This window comes from Suncus etruscus, chromosome 16 (assembly GCF_024139225.1).
Source record: "Suncus etruscus isolate mSunEtr1 chromosome 16, mSunEtr1.pri.cur, whole genome shotgun sequence".
Taxonomy (NCBI): domain Eukaryota; kingdom Metazoa; phylum Chordata; class Mammalia; order Eulipotyphla; family Soricidae; genus Suncus; species Suncus etruscus.
This window is the reverse complement of record NC_064863.1, coordinates 78930771-78949133: the sequence shown is the minus strand read 5'-3', so window position 1 is coordinate 78949133 and position 18363 is coordinate 78930771. Positions and strand designations below refer to the sequence as shown.

Here is an 18363-nt window from a genome sequence, read left to right as displayed (position 1 = left end):
CGTGAAACTCTTGCGAGTGGGGCAAAAAGAGGCTCAGAGGAGCACGGCCGCTCCGCTTCGCTACGCGGCCGTGCACTCTTTCTAAGGAAAGAACTCCATTGCAACAAGAAGGAAAAATCACACTAAGAACGGCGCTATATCACAGAAGCAAACATTTCTCTCTGGACTGTCTTCTCTGTTACATGCTCGGGCCTAAGATTTGACCCAGTGTGAGGCTTCATCCACGGAGGACTCCCCTCCCTTAGAGGCAAGTCAGCCCATCCAGAAAGGGAGGAGCCAGAGGAGTGTGCTGCCTACATCATATAGACAATGAATACCACTACAACACGTAGAAAAACCCACAATACAAATGTGACAATGGGGAAACAGCGCAGGCCAGCATCAGACATAGAGAATGAAGATGACAATTCTGAGGACCAGATAATGACTGAACAACTAATCAACCTCTCAGATAAGGACTTTAGACTAGCAATATGGAAGGTGCTCAACAGACTCCAAGAAACCATGGATCGAGTTGAACAGAACACTAATAAGAACCAAGAAAATATGAAGGCAGAAATGACAAAACTCCAAACTGAAATAACATGTCAACTAACAGGCCTGAAAAACTCAGTAAACGAAGTGAATGACAAAATGGATAAGCTCTGGGACAGGGTATCAGAAGCTGAGAATAGACTTGGTGCTGTGGAAGATGAGATACATAACAATTCCATACAGCAGGAGAGATTGGACAAAAAACTTAAAGCAAATGAGCAGACAATGGAAAAATTAGTCAAAGAATGGGAACAGACGAAAATAGAAGTCTATGATAAGATCAACAGAAACAACTTAAGAATCATTGGAGTCCCAGAGACCCAGGAAGAAAATTTCCAGGAAGAATCAATGGTCAAGAACATCATTAAAGAGAAACTTCCAGAGCTAAAGAATATATGTGATCAAATCCTGCATGCCCGAAGAGTACCAACCAAAAGAGACCCCAGAAAAACCACCCCAAGACACATCCTAGTCACAATGACAAATCCCACAGATAGAGACAGAATTCTGAAAACAGCAAGATCAAAAGGGGAAATCATGTTTAAGCAAGCTTCCCTGAGATTTACAGCAGACCTGTCACCAGAAACGCTCAATGCCAGAAAGCAGTGGTGGGATATTGTGACAAGACTGAATGAAATGAATGCTTCACCCAGAATACTATACCCAGCAAAACTCACTTTCCGGTTTGATGGAAGAATACATGGTTTCACAGACAAAAAACAGCTCAGAAACTTCACAGACACAAAACCAGTCTTAAGAGAAAAACTGAAAGACCTAATCTAAGACAAGACTACCCAAAAGACACACCAAATTTTGAAATAAAGATGGCGTTAAATCCCAGGACAATTCTTTCTCTCAACGTCAATGGACTAAATGCACCAGTTAAGAGACACAGAGTGGCTAAATGGATCAAAAAACTCAATCCAACCTTCTGCTGCCTACAAGAAACGCACCTGAATAGTCAGAACAAACATAGACTCAAAATAAAAGGCTGGAGAAAAGTTATCCAAGCAAACAACACCCATAAAAAAGCTGGAGTGGCCATACTAATATCAGATAATGCAAACTTTATACTCAGGAAGGTTGTAAGGGACAAAGACGGACATTTTATATTAATCAAGGGGTACGTAGAGCAGGAAGAATTCACTCTCCTAAACATATATGCACCGAATGAGGGGCCAGCAAAATATTTAATACAACTGCTGACAAATCTGAAAAATAATATCAACAACAACACAATAATTGTGGGGGACCTAAACACGGCTTTGTCAACACTGGACAGGTCAACCAGACTGAAACCCAACAAGAATATACTAGACCTGAGGAGAGAAATGGAAGAAAGAGGCCTAGTGGATATATATAGGACACTCCATCCCCAGAAACCTGGATACACATTTTTCTCCAATGTACATGGGACATTCTCCAGGATAGACTACATGCTGGCACATAAAACATACCTCCATAAGATCAAGAGGATAGAAATTTTGCAGATTACCTTCGCTGACCACAAGGCTCTGAAATTATTTGTGAACTCCAAAGGGACTCAGAAGAAACACTTTAACACCTGGAAGTTAAACAGCCTCATGCTCAATAACCAGTGGGTCCGAGATGAAATCAAGGAGGAATTAAAAAGGTTCCTGGAAACAAATGACAATAAAGACACAAACTCTCAGAACTTATGGGACACAGCAAAAGCAGTACTGAGAGGAAAATTTATAGCTTTGCAAGCACACATCAGGAAGGAAGAAGGAGCTTACCTGAGTAGCTTAATGACACAGCTAATAGAACTAGAAAATGCTCAACAAAAGGACACAAGAACAGGAAGACAGAAGGAAATAACAAAGCTGAGAGCAGAAATCAACGAAGTGGAAACTCAAAAAACAATCCGAAAGATCAACGAAAGCAGAAGTTGGTTCTTTGAAAAAATAAACAAGATTGATAGACCACTGGCAAACCTAACAAAGAAAGAGAGAGAGAGAAACTTGATAACTCGTATCAGGAATGAAAAAGGAGAGATCACTACTGATATGACAGAGATTCAAAGGGTAATCAGAAACTACTTTGAAAAACTCTACGCCACTAAAAATGAGAACCTGGAAGAAATGGATAAATTCTTGGACTCTTATAATCTTCCACGGTTGAAGGAAGAGGATGTAGCATATCTAAACACCCCCATCACCATTGATGAAATTAAAACAGTAATCAAATGTCTGCCGAAAAACAAAAGCCCAGGTCCAGATGGATTCACTAATGAATTCTATCAAACTTTCCAAGAGGAACTACTGCCAATCTTGGCAAGACTCTTTCATGAAATTGAACAAACAGAAACACTTCCAAATAGCTTTTATGAAGCCAACATCACCTTGATACCTAAACCAGACAGAGACGCTACCAAAAAAGAAAATTACAGACCAATATCACTGATGAATGCAGATGCAAAGATCCTCAACAAAATCCTGGCAAATAGGATTCAATGCCTCGTTAAGAAGATCATCCACTACGATCAAGTAGGTTTCATCCCAGGAATGCAAGGCTGGTTTAACATCCGTAAATCTATCAACATAATACACAACATCAATAACAAGAAAAATAAAAACCACATGATCATATCAATAGATGCAGAGAAAGCATTTGATAAGGTCCAACACCCATTCTTGATCAAAACTCTCAGCAAGATGGGAATGGAGGGAACCTTTCTCAATATAGTGAAGGCCATCTACCACAAGCCAGTGGCAAATATTATCCTCAATGGAGAAAAACTGAAAGCCTTCCCTCTAAATTCTGGCACAAGACAAGGCTGTCCTCTCTCACCACTCCTATTCAACATAGCACTGGAAGTACTTGCTATAGCGATTAGGCAAGAAAAGGATATCAAGGGAATCCAGATAGGAAAGGAAGAAGTCAAGCTCTCACTGTTTGCAGATGACATGATACTCTACTTAGAAAACCCTAAAGACTCTATCAAAAAGCTTCTAGAAACAATAGACTCATATAGCAAGGTGGCAGGCTACAAAATTAACACACAAAAATCAATGGCCTTTCTATACACCAACAGTAATAAAGAAGAAATGGACATTAAGAAAACAACCCCATTCACAATAGTACCACACAAACTCAAATATCTTGGAATCAACTTGACTAAATATGTGAAGGACCTATACAAAGAAAACTATAAAACTCTGCTCCAAGAAATAAGAGAGGACACACGGAAATGGAAACACATACCCTGCTCATGGATTGGCAGGATTAACATCATCAAAATGTCAATACTCCCCAAGGCATTATACAGATTTAATGCCATCCCTCTAAAGATACCCATGACATTCTTCAAAGAAGTGGATCAGACACTTTTGAAATTCATTTGGAACAATAAACACCCTCGAATAGCTAAAGCAATCATTGGGAAAAAGAATATGGGAGGAATTACTTTTCCCAACTTTAAACTGTACTACAAAGCAACAGTTATCAAAACAGCATGGTATTGGAATAAGGATAGGTCCTCAGATCAGTGGAATAGGCTTGAATACTCAGAAAATGTTCCCCAGAGATACAACCATCTAATTTTTGATAAAGGAGCAGGAAATCCTAAATGGAGCAGGGAAAGCCTCTTCAACAAGTGGTGTTGGCACAATTGGATAGCCACTTGCAAAAAATTAAACTTAGACCCCCAGCTAACATCATGTACAAAGGTAAAATCCAAATGGATTAAAGACCTCGATATCAGCCCCAAAACCATAAGATATATAGAACAGCACATAGGCAAAACACTACAGGACATTACAGGCATCTTCAAGGAGGAAACTGCACTCTCCAAGCAAGTGAAAGCAGAGATTAACAGATGGGAATATATTAAGCTGAGAAGCTTCTGCACCTCAAAGGAAATAGTGCCCAGGATACAAGAGCCACCCACTGAGTGGGAGAAACTATTCACCCAATACCCATCAGATAAGGGGCTAATCTCCAAAATATACAAGGCACTGACAGAACTTTACAAGAAAAAAACATCTAACCCCATCAAAAAATGGGGAGAAGAAATGAACAGACACTTTGACAAAGAAGAAATACGCATGGCCAAAAGACACATGAAAAAATGTTCCACATCACTAATCATCAGGGAGATGCAAATCAAAACAACGATGAGATACCACCTCACACCCCAGAGAATGGCACACATCACAAAGGATGAGAATAAACAGTGTTGGCGGGGATGTGGAGAGAAAGGAACTCTTATCCACTGCTGGTGGGAATGCTGTCTAGTTCAACCTTTATGGAAAGCGATATGGAGATTCCTCCAAAAACTGGAAATCGAGCTCCCATACGATCCAGCTATACCACTCCTAGGAATATACCCTAGGAACACAAAAATACAATACAAAAACCCCTTCCTTACACCTATATTCATTGCAGCTCTATTTACCATAGCAAGACTCTGGAAACAACCAAGATGCCCTTCAACAGATGAATGGCTAAAGAAACTTGTGTACATATACACAATGGAATATTATGCAGCTGTCAGGAGAGATGAAGTCATGAAATTTTCCTATACATGGATGTACATGGAATCTATTATGCTGAGTGAAATAAGTCAGAGAGAGAGAGAAAAACGCAGAATGGTCTCACTCATCTATGGGTTTTAAGAAAAATGAAAGACACCCTTGTAATAATAATTTTCAGACACAAAAGAGAAAAGAGCTGGAAGTTCCAGCTCACCTCAGGAAGCTCACCACAAAGAGTGATGAGTTTAGTTAGAGAAATAACTACATTTTGAACTGTCCTAATATTGAGAATGTATGAGGGAAATGTAGAGCCTGTTTAGGGTACAGGCGGGGGTTGGGTGGGGAGGAGGGTGATTTGGGACTTGGGTGATGGGAATGTTGCACTGGTGATGGGTGGTGTTCCTTTTATGACTGAAACCCAAACACAATCATGTATGTAATCAAGGTGTTTAAATAAAAAAAAATTAAAAAAAAAAAAAAAAAAAAAAGAAAAAAATGCTCCACATCACTAATCATCAGGGAGATGCAAATCAAAACAACTATGAGATACCACCTCACACCACAGAGATTGGCACTCATCACAAAGAATGAGAACAAGCAGTGTTGGTGGGGATGTGGAGAGAAAGGAACTCTTATCCACTGCTGGTGGGAATGCCGTCTAGTTCAACCTTTATGGAAAGCAATATGGAGATTCCTCCAAAAACTGGAAATCAAGCTCCCATACTATCCAGCTATACCACTCCTAGGAATATACCCTAGGAACACAAAAATACAATACAAAAATCCCTTCCTTACACCTATATTTATTGCAGCACTATTTACCATAGCAAGACTCTGGAAACAGCCAAGATACTCTTCAACAGATGAATGGCTAAAGAAACTGTGGTACATATACACAATGGAATATTATGCAGCTGTCAGGAGAGATGAAGTGATGAAATTTTCCTATACATGGATGTAACATGGAATCTATTATGCTAAGTGAAATAAGTCAAAGAGAGAGAGAGACACACAGAATGGTCTCACTCATCTATGGGTTTTAAGGAAAATGAAAGACATTCTTGAAATAATAACTTTCAGGCACAAAAGAGAAAAGAGCTGGAAGTTACAGCTCACCTCATGAAACTCAGCACAAACAGGGATGCGTTTAGTTAGAGAAATAACTATGTTTTGAACTATCCTAATAATGAGAATGTAGGAGGGAAATAGACAGCCTGCCTAGAGTACAGGCGGCGGTTGGGTGGGGAAGAGGGAGATTTGGGACATTGGTGATGGGAATGTTGCACTGGTGATGGGTGGTGTTCTTTACATGACTGAAACCCAAACACAATCATGTATATAATAAAGTTGTTTAAATAAAAAAAGCACACACAAAAAAAGAAAATGGGCCAGAGTGATGGGGCTTTGGTAGAGCATTTGCCTTGCATGTGGCTGACCCAGGATGGACTGCGGTATGATCACCTGGCATCCTATATGGTTCCCTAAGATAGGACTAATTTCTGAACACATAGTCTGGAGTAATCCCTAAGCATCACCAGGTGTGGCTTAAAACTGCCCCCAAAGATGTTTTTAAAAATCCTCAATGAAATGAATGCTTCACATAGAATACTGCATCCAAACAGACTCACTTTCTGGTTGAAGAAAGTATACAAAGCTTTCCAGAGAAACAAAAGCTCAGAAACAATACAGACTTCAAACCAGCCTTAAAAGAAAAACTGAAAAGTTTACTTTAAGACAAGAAAGACCAACAGACACACCAAACTTCTATACAAATATGATACTAAATCTCATAACAATTTTTTCTCTCAGCATCAATGGACTAAATGTACCAGTTAAGAGATGCAGAGTGGTAAAATGGATCAAAACTTAATCCAACATTCTGCTACCTCAAGAAAAACACCTGAATATTCAGGACAAACATAGTCTCAAAATCAAAATTTGGAAGAAAGTCATCCAAGAAAACAACTCACTTTAAAAATTTGGAGTGGCCATATTGCTATCTGATGACATAAACTTTAGACTCCGAAAACCTATAAAGGACAAAGATGGACATTTTGTGCTAATTTTGTACTAGTTTGTACTAATCAAGTGATATTTACTAAAGAAGAAATCATACTCCTAAACATATATGTACCAAAAAACAGACCAGTAAAATATTTAATAAATTTTTGATAAATATGACAGAAGAGATCAGTGGCAACACAATAATAATGGGAGACGTCAACACTGCCCTGTCACCTCTTGATAGGTCAATCAGGCTGAAACCCAACAAGAGTATACTAGCTCTAAAAAGAGAAATGGAAGAAAGTGGGCTCTCTCTATATATATTTTTCTGGGGATGGAGTTTTACATATATATATATGTATATATACGTATGTATGTATATATACATATGTATATGTATATATAACTCTATCCCCAGAAAATTGGATACACATTCTTCTCCAATGCACATGGGTTATTCTCCAGTATAGACCACATGCTGGCCAATAAAACATATCTTCATAAAATGAAAAGAATAGAAATCATAAAGACAACCTTCTCAGATCACTGTGCACTGAAATTAGAAGTGAACTACAAAGGGACACAGAAGAAAATCTTCAACACCTGAAATTTAAACAACTCACTACTGAACAACTAATGGACCAGGGATGAAATAAAATAGGAAATAAAAACATTCTGGAAATAAATGATAATGAAGAAACAAATTACCAGAATTTATGGGACACAGCAAAATTAGTACAAGGGAAATTTTACTGCTTTGCAAGCACACATCAGAAAGGAAGAAGGGGCCTATATAAAAAGCTTAATGACAAAGTTATAAAATTAGAAAATGAAACCAGAAACAGGTAGATAGAAGGAAATAACAAAGCTTAGACCAGATATCAATGAAGTAGAAATAAATAAAACAATTCAGAAGATCAACTAGAGCAAAAGTGGGTTCTTTGAAAAAATAAACAAGATTGATAAGCCACTAGCAAAAATCACAAAGAAACAGAGAGAAACTTAAAAAATGGATTAGAAAGGAAAAGGGAGAGATCACTACAATTACTGCAGAGATTCAAAGGGTAATAAGAGACTACTTTGAGAAACTCTATGTCACAAAACATAAGAATCTGGAAGAAACAGATAAATTATTGGATGCTTTTAATCTACCAGGGTGATCTAAGAAATCTAACAGATCTAAACAGACATATCACTACTAAGGATATAAAAATTGTAATCAAATTCTTCTCAGTAGCAAAAGCCAGGGCCCAGATGGATTCACTAATGAATTCTATCAAACCTTTCGAGAGGAATACTCCCAGACTTTTTCAGGCTCTATCATGACATTGAAAAAAAAAAAACAGGAACACTCCCAAATAGTTTTTATGAAGCTAACATAACCATGATAACAAAATCGGACAGAGATGCTGCAAAAAGAAAACTACAGACCAATAACCCTGATGAACACAGATGCAAAGATCTTCAACAAAATTCTAGCAAATAGGATACTATGCCACATCAAGAAGCTTATACATCATGTCCAAGTAGGTTTCATTCCAGGAATGCAAGGATGGTTTGACAAACATAAATCAGTCAACATAATACACATAATACACATATCAACAAAAAGAAAAATAAAAACCATATGATAATATCAATAGATGCAGAGAAAGGATTTGATAAGGACCAATACCCATTCTTGATAAAAACTCTCAAGTTGGTAATGGTAATGGAAGGAACTTGTTCGGTATATTCAGGGCTATCTACCACAAGCCAATGACAAATATCATTCTCAATTAGTAAAAACTAGAAGCCTTTTCTCTAAAATCTGGTACAAGACAAGGCTGCCCTCTCTCACCACTCCTTTTCAACATAGTGTTAAAAGTTTTTGCTATAGCAATTAGGCAAGAAAAAGATATCAAGGGCATCCAGATAAGAAAGGAAGAAATCAAACCCTCACTGTTTGCAGATGACATGCTACTATATTTAGAAAACCCTAAACACTCTCCTATACTAAAAAGCTACTAGAAAGTATAGATTCATATGGTAAAGTGGCAGGCTAGAAAATTAACAAGCAAAAATTAAAGGCTTTCTTGCATACCAATAATAATATAGAAGAAATGGATATAAAAACAATTCACATTAGTGTCACAGAAATTCAAATATCTTGGATTCAACTTAGTTAAAGAGGTAAAGGACCTATACTAAGAAACCTGCAAAATCTTGCTGTAAGAAATAAAACAGGACACACGAAAATGGACATACTGTGCTCATGGATTGGGAGGATTAACATCATTAAAATGTCAATAGCCCTCAAAGCTTTGAACAGATTAATGCAATTCCTCTAAAGATATCCATGACATTCTTCAAAGAAGTGGATCACTCCTGAAATTCATTTGGAAAAATAACCCTCCGTAAATAGCTAGAGCAACACTTAGGAAAAGGAATATGGGAGGCATAACTTTCCCCAACTCTAAATTGTATTACAAAGCTATAGTCATTAAAACTACATGGTACTGGAATAAAGACACACTCTCAGATCAGTGGACTAGTCTTAAGTATTCAGAGAATGTGCCCCAGATACACGATCAATTAATTTTTGATAAAGGGCCAGAAATGTAAAACGGAGCAAGAAAGCTTCTTCAACATGTGGTGTTGGCACAACTGGTCAGTGACTTGCACAATAGCAAACTCAGACCTCCAGCTAACATCGTACATAAAAGTCAAATCCAAATTGATTAAAGACCTTAATATCAGGCCTGAAACCATAAGGTATATAGAACAATATATAGGTAAAACACTTCAAGACATTCAGACTAAAGGCACCTTCAAGGAGGAAACAGCACTCTACAAACAAGTGGAAGCAGAAGTAAACAAATTGGACTATATTAAGCTGAGAAGCTTCTGCACCTCAAAAGAAATAGTGCCTAAGTTATAAATGCCAACCACAAAATGGGAGAAACTATTCACCCAGTACCCAACAGATAAGAGGCTAATATCCATAATATACAAGGTACTGACCAAAATGAACAAGGAAAAACTCTAACTCATCAAAAAATGGGGAGAAAAAATAAACAGACAATTCTTCAAAGAAGAACTACAAACGGTCAAAAGGCACATGAAAACATGCTCCACATCACTAATCAGGGAGAAGCAAATCAAAAGAATAATATGGTACCCATCTCACACCACAGAGAATGGCACACATCATAAAGAACAAAAACATTAAGTGTTGGAGGGGATGTTGAGAGAAAGGAACTCTCATTCACTGGTGATGAGAATGCAGTCTAGTCCAGCCTTTATGGAAAACAATATGGAGATTCCTCAAAAGACTAGAAATTGAACTCCCATATGATCCAGCTATACCACTCTTAGGAATATACCCTAGGAACACAAAAACCCAATCAATATTATGCAGCCGTCAGGAGATGTGAAGTCATGAAATTTTCCTATACATGGATGTACATGGAATCTATTATGTTGAATGAAAAAATGTCAGAGGGAGAAAGATAGACAGAGAATAGTTTTACTCATCTATGGTTTTAAGAAAAACAAAAGACACTATTGTAATAATGCCCAGAGACAACATAGATGAGGGTCAAAGGACTGACTCTCGATGTGAAGCTCACCACATAGAATAGGAACGAAGGGAGATGAGGGCACTGATGGTGGGAATGTTGCACTGGTGAACAGGGTGTTCTTTTTATGAATGAAACCTAACTAAGATCATGTATGTTTTCATGGCGTTTAAATAAAAAAATACTGTTAAAATGAGGAGACTAAATGAAGAGACAATTCCTCAAAGAAGAAATTTAGATGACAAAATGTTCCACATCACTGATAACAAGGGAGATGCAAATCAAAATAACATTGAGATATCATCTAACACCACATAGACTGGCACATATCACAAAGTACAAGAAAAACCACTGCTGGCCTCAATGTGGGGAAAAAGGAACTCTCACTGCTGGTGGGAATGCTAACACAACCTTTCTAGAAAATAATATGAATATTCCTTTAAACTCTGGACATTGAACTTCCATATGACCCATCAATACCATTCCTAGGGATAGACCCTAGGAACAGAAAACATATTAAAATAATTCCCTCTGCACTCTTATATTCATAGAAGCACTACTTACAATAGCCAAAATCTGGAAATTACCCAGATGCCCAACAACAGATCAGTAGCTAAAAAAACTATGGTATATCACAAAATATAATACTACACATCTATAAAAATTGAGTCACAAAATTTGTCTATACATGGCTGGACATGGATATTATTATATTGAGTGAAATAGATCAGATGGAGAGAGATAAACACCAAATTGTCTCACTAGTCTTTGGAATTTAAGAAAAAAAAACCTTTTGGTAATACACAGACAACAGAGATGTCTTGAAGACAGGCAGAGGATGGGGGAGGAAGGAAATGGTGGACAATAATGGCAAGAATGTTGCACTGGTGAAGGGTGTATGTATTTTATGGCTGCAACCCAATGAACATATTTATAACATATTTGTAACCATGCGCTTAAATAAAGGTATTATTATAAAAATGGATAGTTAAGGATTAGATAGTAGGTACAGTTCATAGGGTAATTGCCTTGCATGCACTGTCCTGGGTTCTATCTCTGGAAGTAGATAGGGTATTTTCAGCCATGCTGAGAATTTTCACTAAGTGTAAGGCTCATAATGGGTCTTGAGCATAGCAAATTTGGCCACATAACAAAAGTTGAGTTGTATTGCTTTTCAGAGTGAAACAAAGATCTCCGTTTTATCTCACATCTAGAGAATATAGAGAAATTTTGTGAGAGTACTCACAGGGAAATGCCATCTTTGTAACTCCCTTTCTTATCAGATAAGAAAGCCTTTATTGCTTATCAGTACTTCCCAGAAAGAAGCTTTACATGAATATATAGTCCTAATTATTAAAGTATCACCCTGGGGAACCTTCATATCTTCTGGTTTGGAGGCAAAAAGAATTTATGAATGTTATCTTATGAAACATAACAAGATCTATTTTGATGAGTCCATAGCAATGTAAACATTTATCAGGAGGTAGGAAACAGTCACTGGTACCAGAGACATATAGTACAATAGATTAAGACAGTTGAAATGTGGGCCCGGAAAGATAGCACAGTGGCATTTGCCTTGCAAGCAGCCGATCCAGGACCAAAGGTGGTTGGTTCGAATCCCTATGTCCCATATGGTCCCCTGTGCCTGCCAGGAGCTATTTCTGAGAAGACAGCCAGGAGTAACCCCTAAGCACTGCCGGGTGTGACCCAAAAACAAAACAAAACAAAAAAAAAGACAGTTGAAATGTATGTTAACCTAAATTCAATCTCTGGTACCCTATATATTCTTCTAAGATAAGCCAGGAGGAATTCATGAGTACAGAGCCAGGACTAACCTTCAAACTGCTGTGGCCTAAAAGTTTTTCAAGTGAATAACGTTTTCAGAATCTAGGTGAAAAAAATTACAAAGCAGAAAAAGGGGATTTTTTTAAAAAGAATATAGTGGAAATCAATGATTTAGAAACCAAGACAAGAGTCCCAAATGATACCACTAGATGAGATTTGGGGGATTGAACCTGGGTGGGCCATGTGCAAGACAAACACCCTACTTGCTGTGTTATCGTTACCCCACAACCTCTTTTTAATTCTATATTTTTCACATGTGCACACTTATTGTTATTAAAATGAATATGTGTGAGTAAAATTAATAACTACAACTATTTCACTTAGCATAATTTTATCATCTGGAAGCTATTGTCAAACTACCTGTAGTAGGAAAGGCTGCTATTAAAAAGAAACTGAAAAAAAAAAAAAAGAATGATACTACAGCATATACTATATAGGTACTTGCCTTTCATACAATTGGCCTGGTTTGATTCCTGGCACCACATAAGGTTCTGATCTCAGAGCTGTAGGCCCTGCATATATCTTTTGTGGCAAAACAAAATAAAACAAAAACAAAGAGTTGATTCTTTGATAGTATCAGCAACACTGACAAACACAAAGAATCACAAATATGAGTGACAACTAATAAATATGATAATAATAATATAATAATAAATATAAGTGGAAGGACAGAATTTACAACACATAAAAATACACAGGATTGTTTGAAAATACTTTGAATAACTTTCTGTCATAATTGGAGAACCAAGAATAGATGTATTTTTGAATACTATAATACTCAAATACTGAATCTGAAGAAGTAGAACACTTAAATAAAATTACTGGTGCAGAAATAAAAGCAGTAATAAAAAATGTCATCCAAAATCAAAATCCTAGATTTGTTCATAAAATCTTCCAACTATCCAGGAAAATATACTTTTTATCCTCAGACTTTTTTCAGAAAATAAGAAAACCCAGACTCTTTCAAATAGTTTTTATGAGGCAATATTCCTTGATACAAAAAAGTAGACAGTGGAATACCTAAAAAATTGCAGAAAATATTCTTGATGAAAATAGATATAAAGGTCCTCAACAAAATCAAAATAGACTATATACAGGAACTTTACATAATGAAGGATTATACATAATGTTCAAGTGGGGTTTATCCAGGGATGCAAATATTATTTAGTATTTGCAAGTAAGCTAACATACCACATTAATAAAGATAAGACTAAAATGATATAATAACAGTAGTAGATACATAAAAATGCGATATCTAATAAATAACATTGTCTAATATGCATTTAGAACAAATAACTTTCAACAAAACCGCATAGAAGAAAGCAAAGTAAAGGCTTTATTCAACATACACAGTCTCGTATCACAATCATGGGAAAACTTTCCCTCAAATATCAAGTGCCAGACTAAAATGTTTACTCTACTAATGATATGGCACTGCTTGTCAAAGCATCTAGGCAAGAAAGGAGATTTACATTTGGAAGTCTAACCCTTTTGTGAAGATGACATGATTGTTATACATGAAAAAACTAAAGGTTGTATACAAAAAATACTAGAAACCATGAGCCTTTACATGAAATTGGAAGAATAAAAAATCAGCAATTTTTTTTTTTAAGTTTCAGAAGATATCCAGCTTCATTCACTGCCATCTGTGGCTTGTAAGCTAAGCAGCCTCTTTTCCTGCTGCTCTGCATTCATCCTGTGTCCCAGCTCAAAAATTAGCAAATTTATTGAATATTTTAAGTCGTTGAATCACTGAGAGATACAAAGTTTCTTATGACTGAGATTCAGTCATGAAATGTTTGAGTGCCCATTCCATTTACTATTTCCTCCTCCAGTGTTCCCAATTTCCTTCAATTCCCCAGCCTGCCTTTATAGCAGACACATGTCTTTCTTTTAAGAACTGTGGTTTTCAATACTGTTACTGAAAGGGTATCATGCATATTAATTTACCTCCTTTCAGCAAGCAGTTTTTGTCCAGAGTGATCGCTCCCACTATCATTGTCTTAGTGATGTCTTCTCAGACCTCACCCCTTTCCCCCTACTCTGGAAAACTTTCTACTAAAGACCAGTACTTCTGGCCTTCTTTTCTACTGTCTTTGGCAATCATTCTTATACAATATTTCTTTATATACCACAAATGATTGTGCTCCTTCTGTCTATCTCTTTTCCTTTGACTCAATTCACTCATCATGATACTCTGCATGTCCATTTTTTGTATCAGGAAAACTCATGACTTTATTTTTCTAATGGTTGCATAATATTACTTTGTGTAAATATACCATAGTTTCTTTATCCATTTTTTTTCTCTTCTTGGGACTGGATTGTTTCCAGATTTTGCCTATTGCGAGTAGAGTTGTAATGAACATAAAAGTTATATGCTTTTTATATTCATGGTTTTCTAGAATTAGCATCACTAAAATAACCATTCTACCCAGAGAACTGTGCACATTCAATAAATTCCCATCAAAATTTTATGTCATTATTTTTGGAAACATGGGAGAAAAACTGCTACAACTTAAATACAGTATAAAATTCTTCAAATAGCTAAAATATATAATAAAAAGATGATGAGAAGCATCACATATCTATACTCAAATAGAAAGTAAATTTATAGTAATAAAAACTTGTGGTACCAGAATAAATGCAGACTTACTGACAACGGAATAGAATGTGGGACCAGAGATAAACCCTCATGCACTCTTTGTGGAACTATCATTAATTTAAGCATCTACAGAAAATAGTATGGAGATGTTACATATATGTTTACGGAAGTCAGTGCTATTTATAATAACTAGTCTCTGGAGACTAGTTATTATAAATAGCACTGACTGGTATATACTGACTGGTATATATACCAGAGACTAGTTATTATAAATATATATATATATAAATATATATATATATATACCAGAGACTAGTTATTATAAATAGCACTGACTGGTATATACTGACTGGTATATATATATATACACCAGAGACTAGTTATTATAAATATATATATAAATATATATATACCAGAGACTAGTTATTATAAATAGCACTGACTTCAGTAAACATATATGTGACATCTCCATACTATTTTCTGTAGATGCTTAAATTAATGATAGTTATATATATATATATTATATATATACATATATATATACACTCAGGTATATAAGAAAGTGTAGTGTGTGCATATGTAATGGAATACTCCTCAGGTATAAGAAAAGATGAAACGTTGCATGTCACTAATTTGGATAGAACTGTGGAGGTATCATGAAAAAGAGAATGAACGATCTTAATCATATAAGGAATATAAAGAATCATAGTAGGAAATAAAAAATAGTCAATGATAAAAATTCAAAGATTTTCTCTCAAAGATCTGTGGGCAAAGTAGTGATGGTGGAGTGGGATTGGATGAAAAGTGAAGGGAACTAGAGACTAGTGGAAATGCGGTGACATTCTCATGATAGTACTTTTTTTGGTGAAGTGCAGTGACATTTATAAAGTCATAATTACTACTATTGTAAATCATGTTACCTGAGCCGAAAACGATAAAAGTTGATACATTGGTACCTGCCTTCTAATCAGTCTAAAACTATGTTATATATTGGACCCTTCCCCTTGAACATTGACAGCTCTTGGAACATCCTCAGTAATGAATAACTATCCAGAACAAGTCAGTTTACTTAATCATAAAGATTTTAGAATCAGTTTAGAGGTAGGTAAGGTTTATGAGGTACACAACTCTATTCCTTTAGGAGTATAACAATTAAAACAGTCATCAAGTCTTCTTCAAAATATACCTCAGGATCAAATAGTTTTACTATACATTCAACCAAATCTTAAAAACTTAATAACCGTTCTTTTGGCTGCACACAAAAAACAAAACCAAGAAAAGCAAAAATAACCAACTTGTATATATGTACATAAATGCATTTTACCTATGTTTTGTAACAAAATACCACTGAACCATAACAAGCAAGGAAAACTTGTCAGCTACATCAACATCAATGAACTTCAAGTAAATAAATGAGAGAAAGCCGAATATCATTTTGTCTTATTTATAATATAGTTTAATATAGCAGAAAAATTGAAACAAGTATATTAAACTCAAAGATACAAATGACAGAGTTGTATGATCCCTTTGGTGTCTCCAGGAGTCACTAAAGCGCAGTGGAAGGTAAGCAGTGCAAATTTGTAGTCATAAAATAAATGTGAGAAGGAAGACAGTGTTAAATAATATAATAAACTTATTATTAAAAGTTACCAGCCAAAACCTAAAAATTAACTTTATGTGATAACTAGACTAACTGTGCTGATTAGTTCTCAATGTGTACAAATACTGATTCATTATCTTGTATGTTTAACTATATATAATACACGTAGATCAAGTAGAAGGAAAGAATAACATTTTTAAGAAAGAGAAATTATACTTCTTAAGAAACAGTCAGTGGTGAAAGATGAAAGCTGCAGAGGTGGGTGAAGGACAAATTGTAGAAACTAGATATTATTTTTTTAAGTTTGTTTTTCATGTATAATTATTTTTAAAAATGGAAGATATTATTATATACTTTTAGAATGGAATCAAATAACATCGAAGTTCTACTATGACCACTTTGGGCAGTTTATATCTTCTGTTGAAAATGTTATACAGTTGAGCTTAGGAAGAAATCACTGAAGCCCTGAGTAAAAATGAAATCTGCAGTTGGGTGATTGAAAGGTGTGGAAATGTAACTTGCCTTTAAATGTTTTTCTTTCCTTTAGGAGTTAGAGAATTTTAGTACTGGAAAAAGCCTTGCAGTGACTTTTTCCACAGGCCTTATTTATATTTGACAGGAAGACAAAACCATGAAAAATGAAACTATATTCTGTATATGAGTTGGAGAACTTTGATTATAAACGTTATTCAAAATAATGATCCATGTCTTAATTTATTTACTTTCGATTCTTGATACTGATTATTTATACCAACTCAACATGTTGTCTTTCTCGCTTTCTAATATTAGGAAGGATACCAAGACTATGAACCTGAAGCCTAAGAAATATCTTTGCTTCCATTCTCCTGATATCTGCCGACAGATATTCCATCCTGTACAAGTGCTCAGTTCCAATGTGCCCGTCATAGCACTATCTAAGTTTTTACAGTGTTTTTTGAAGTCTGCCATCAGCTGTGATTGGAATTTCTATACCTGCATATCTATACTTAGCATTTCAGTACTTACCTTTCACTGAAATGAATATGCAGTAGCAGGGTCCTTGTGTGCTGTGGATATTGTGGCTTCAAATATAAAATGTTAAAACAAAGTAAATAAACACCTAAGTGACTACCACTTATTTCTAAATATTTGCTAGTTTTTGTTGTTGTTGTTGTTGTTGTTGAAAAGCTGTGAGTGGTTTACTATCCTCTAAAATTTCTAGGATCATTAATCATTCTTTACAAAAGTAATGATGTATTGTGAAACTTGTTAATATATACTAAAAATGTGCGCATGAAACTATGTACCTACAAATATTAATAAGAAGATTTTAACGTTTTGTGATGTTTTATGAACATGTGTTTGTATATAAATGGTGAAGTTAAAATAAAATGTTATCTGACTACAAAATTAAATTGTCCCATTCTCATTCTATTGAATTGTATTCTGAAAAATATGAAATGAAAACTGATACAATTAAATATAAAAAAATAACTTGCCCATAATTGAAAATAGGAATTTAGAAGCATTTTTGAGAAAAAATGGAACATCAATTTTATACCTTGAGAATTCTCTAAACATTCTGATAAGGAATTGTGCCTTAGATGGCTATTCTGAAAAAAATGGGTGCCATGGAACAATAAATATAAGAAACAGAGAACCAGAGCAATAGTACAGTAGATAGGACATTTGTTTTGCATGTAGCTGACCTGAATTCCATCTCTGGCATCCTATATGGTATCC

At 35.5% G+C, this 18363-nt stretch overlaps 1 protein-coding gene across 3 annotated transcripts in view; it reads left to right on the top strand.

The window, feature by feature from the left end:
* The window catches only part of SNCA (synuclein alpha), a 143246-nt gene extending 125211 nt beyond the window's left edge, over positions 1-18035 (top strand). For all 3 annotated transcript variants that reach the window (XM_049790034.1, XM_049790032.1, XM_049790033.1), the window contains one exon: positions 17431-18035. In XM_049790034.1, the coding sequence (XP_049645991.1) occupies positions 17431-17463 (33 nt within the window). In that variant the 3' untranslated portion in view covers positions 17464-18035. The remainder of the gene's footprint in view (positions 1-17430) is intronic.
* Positions 18036-18363: the final 328 nt, after the last annotated feature.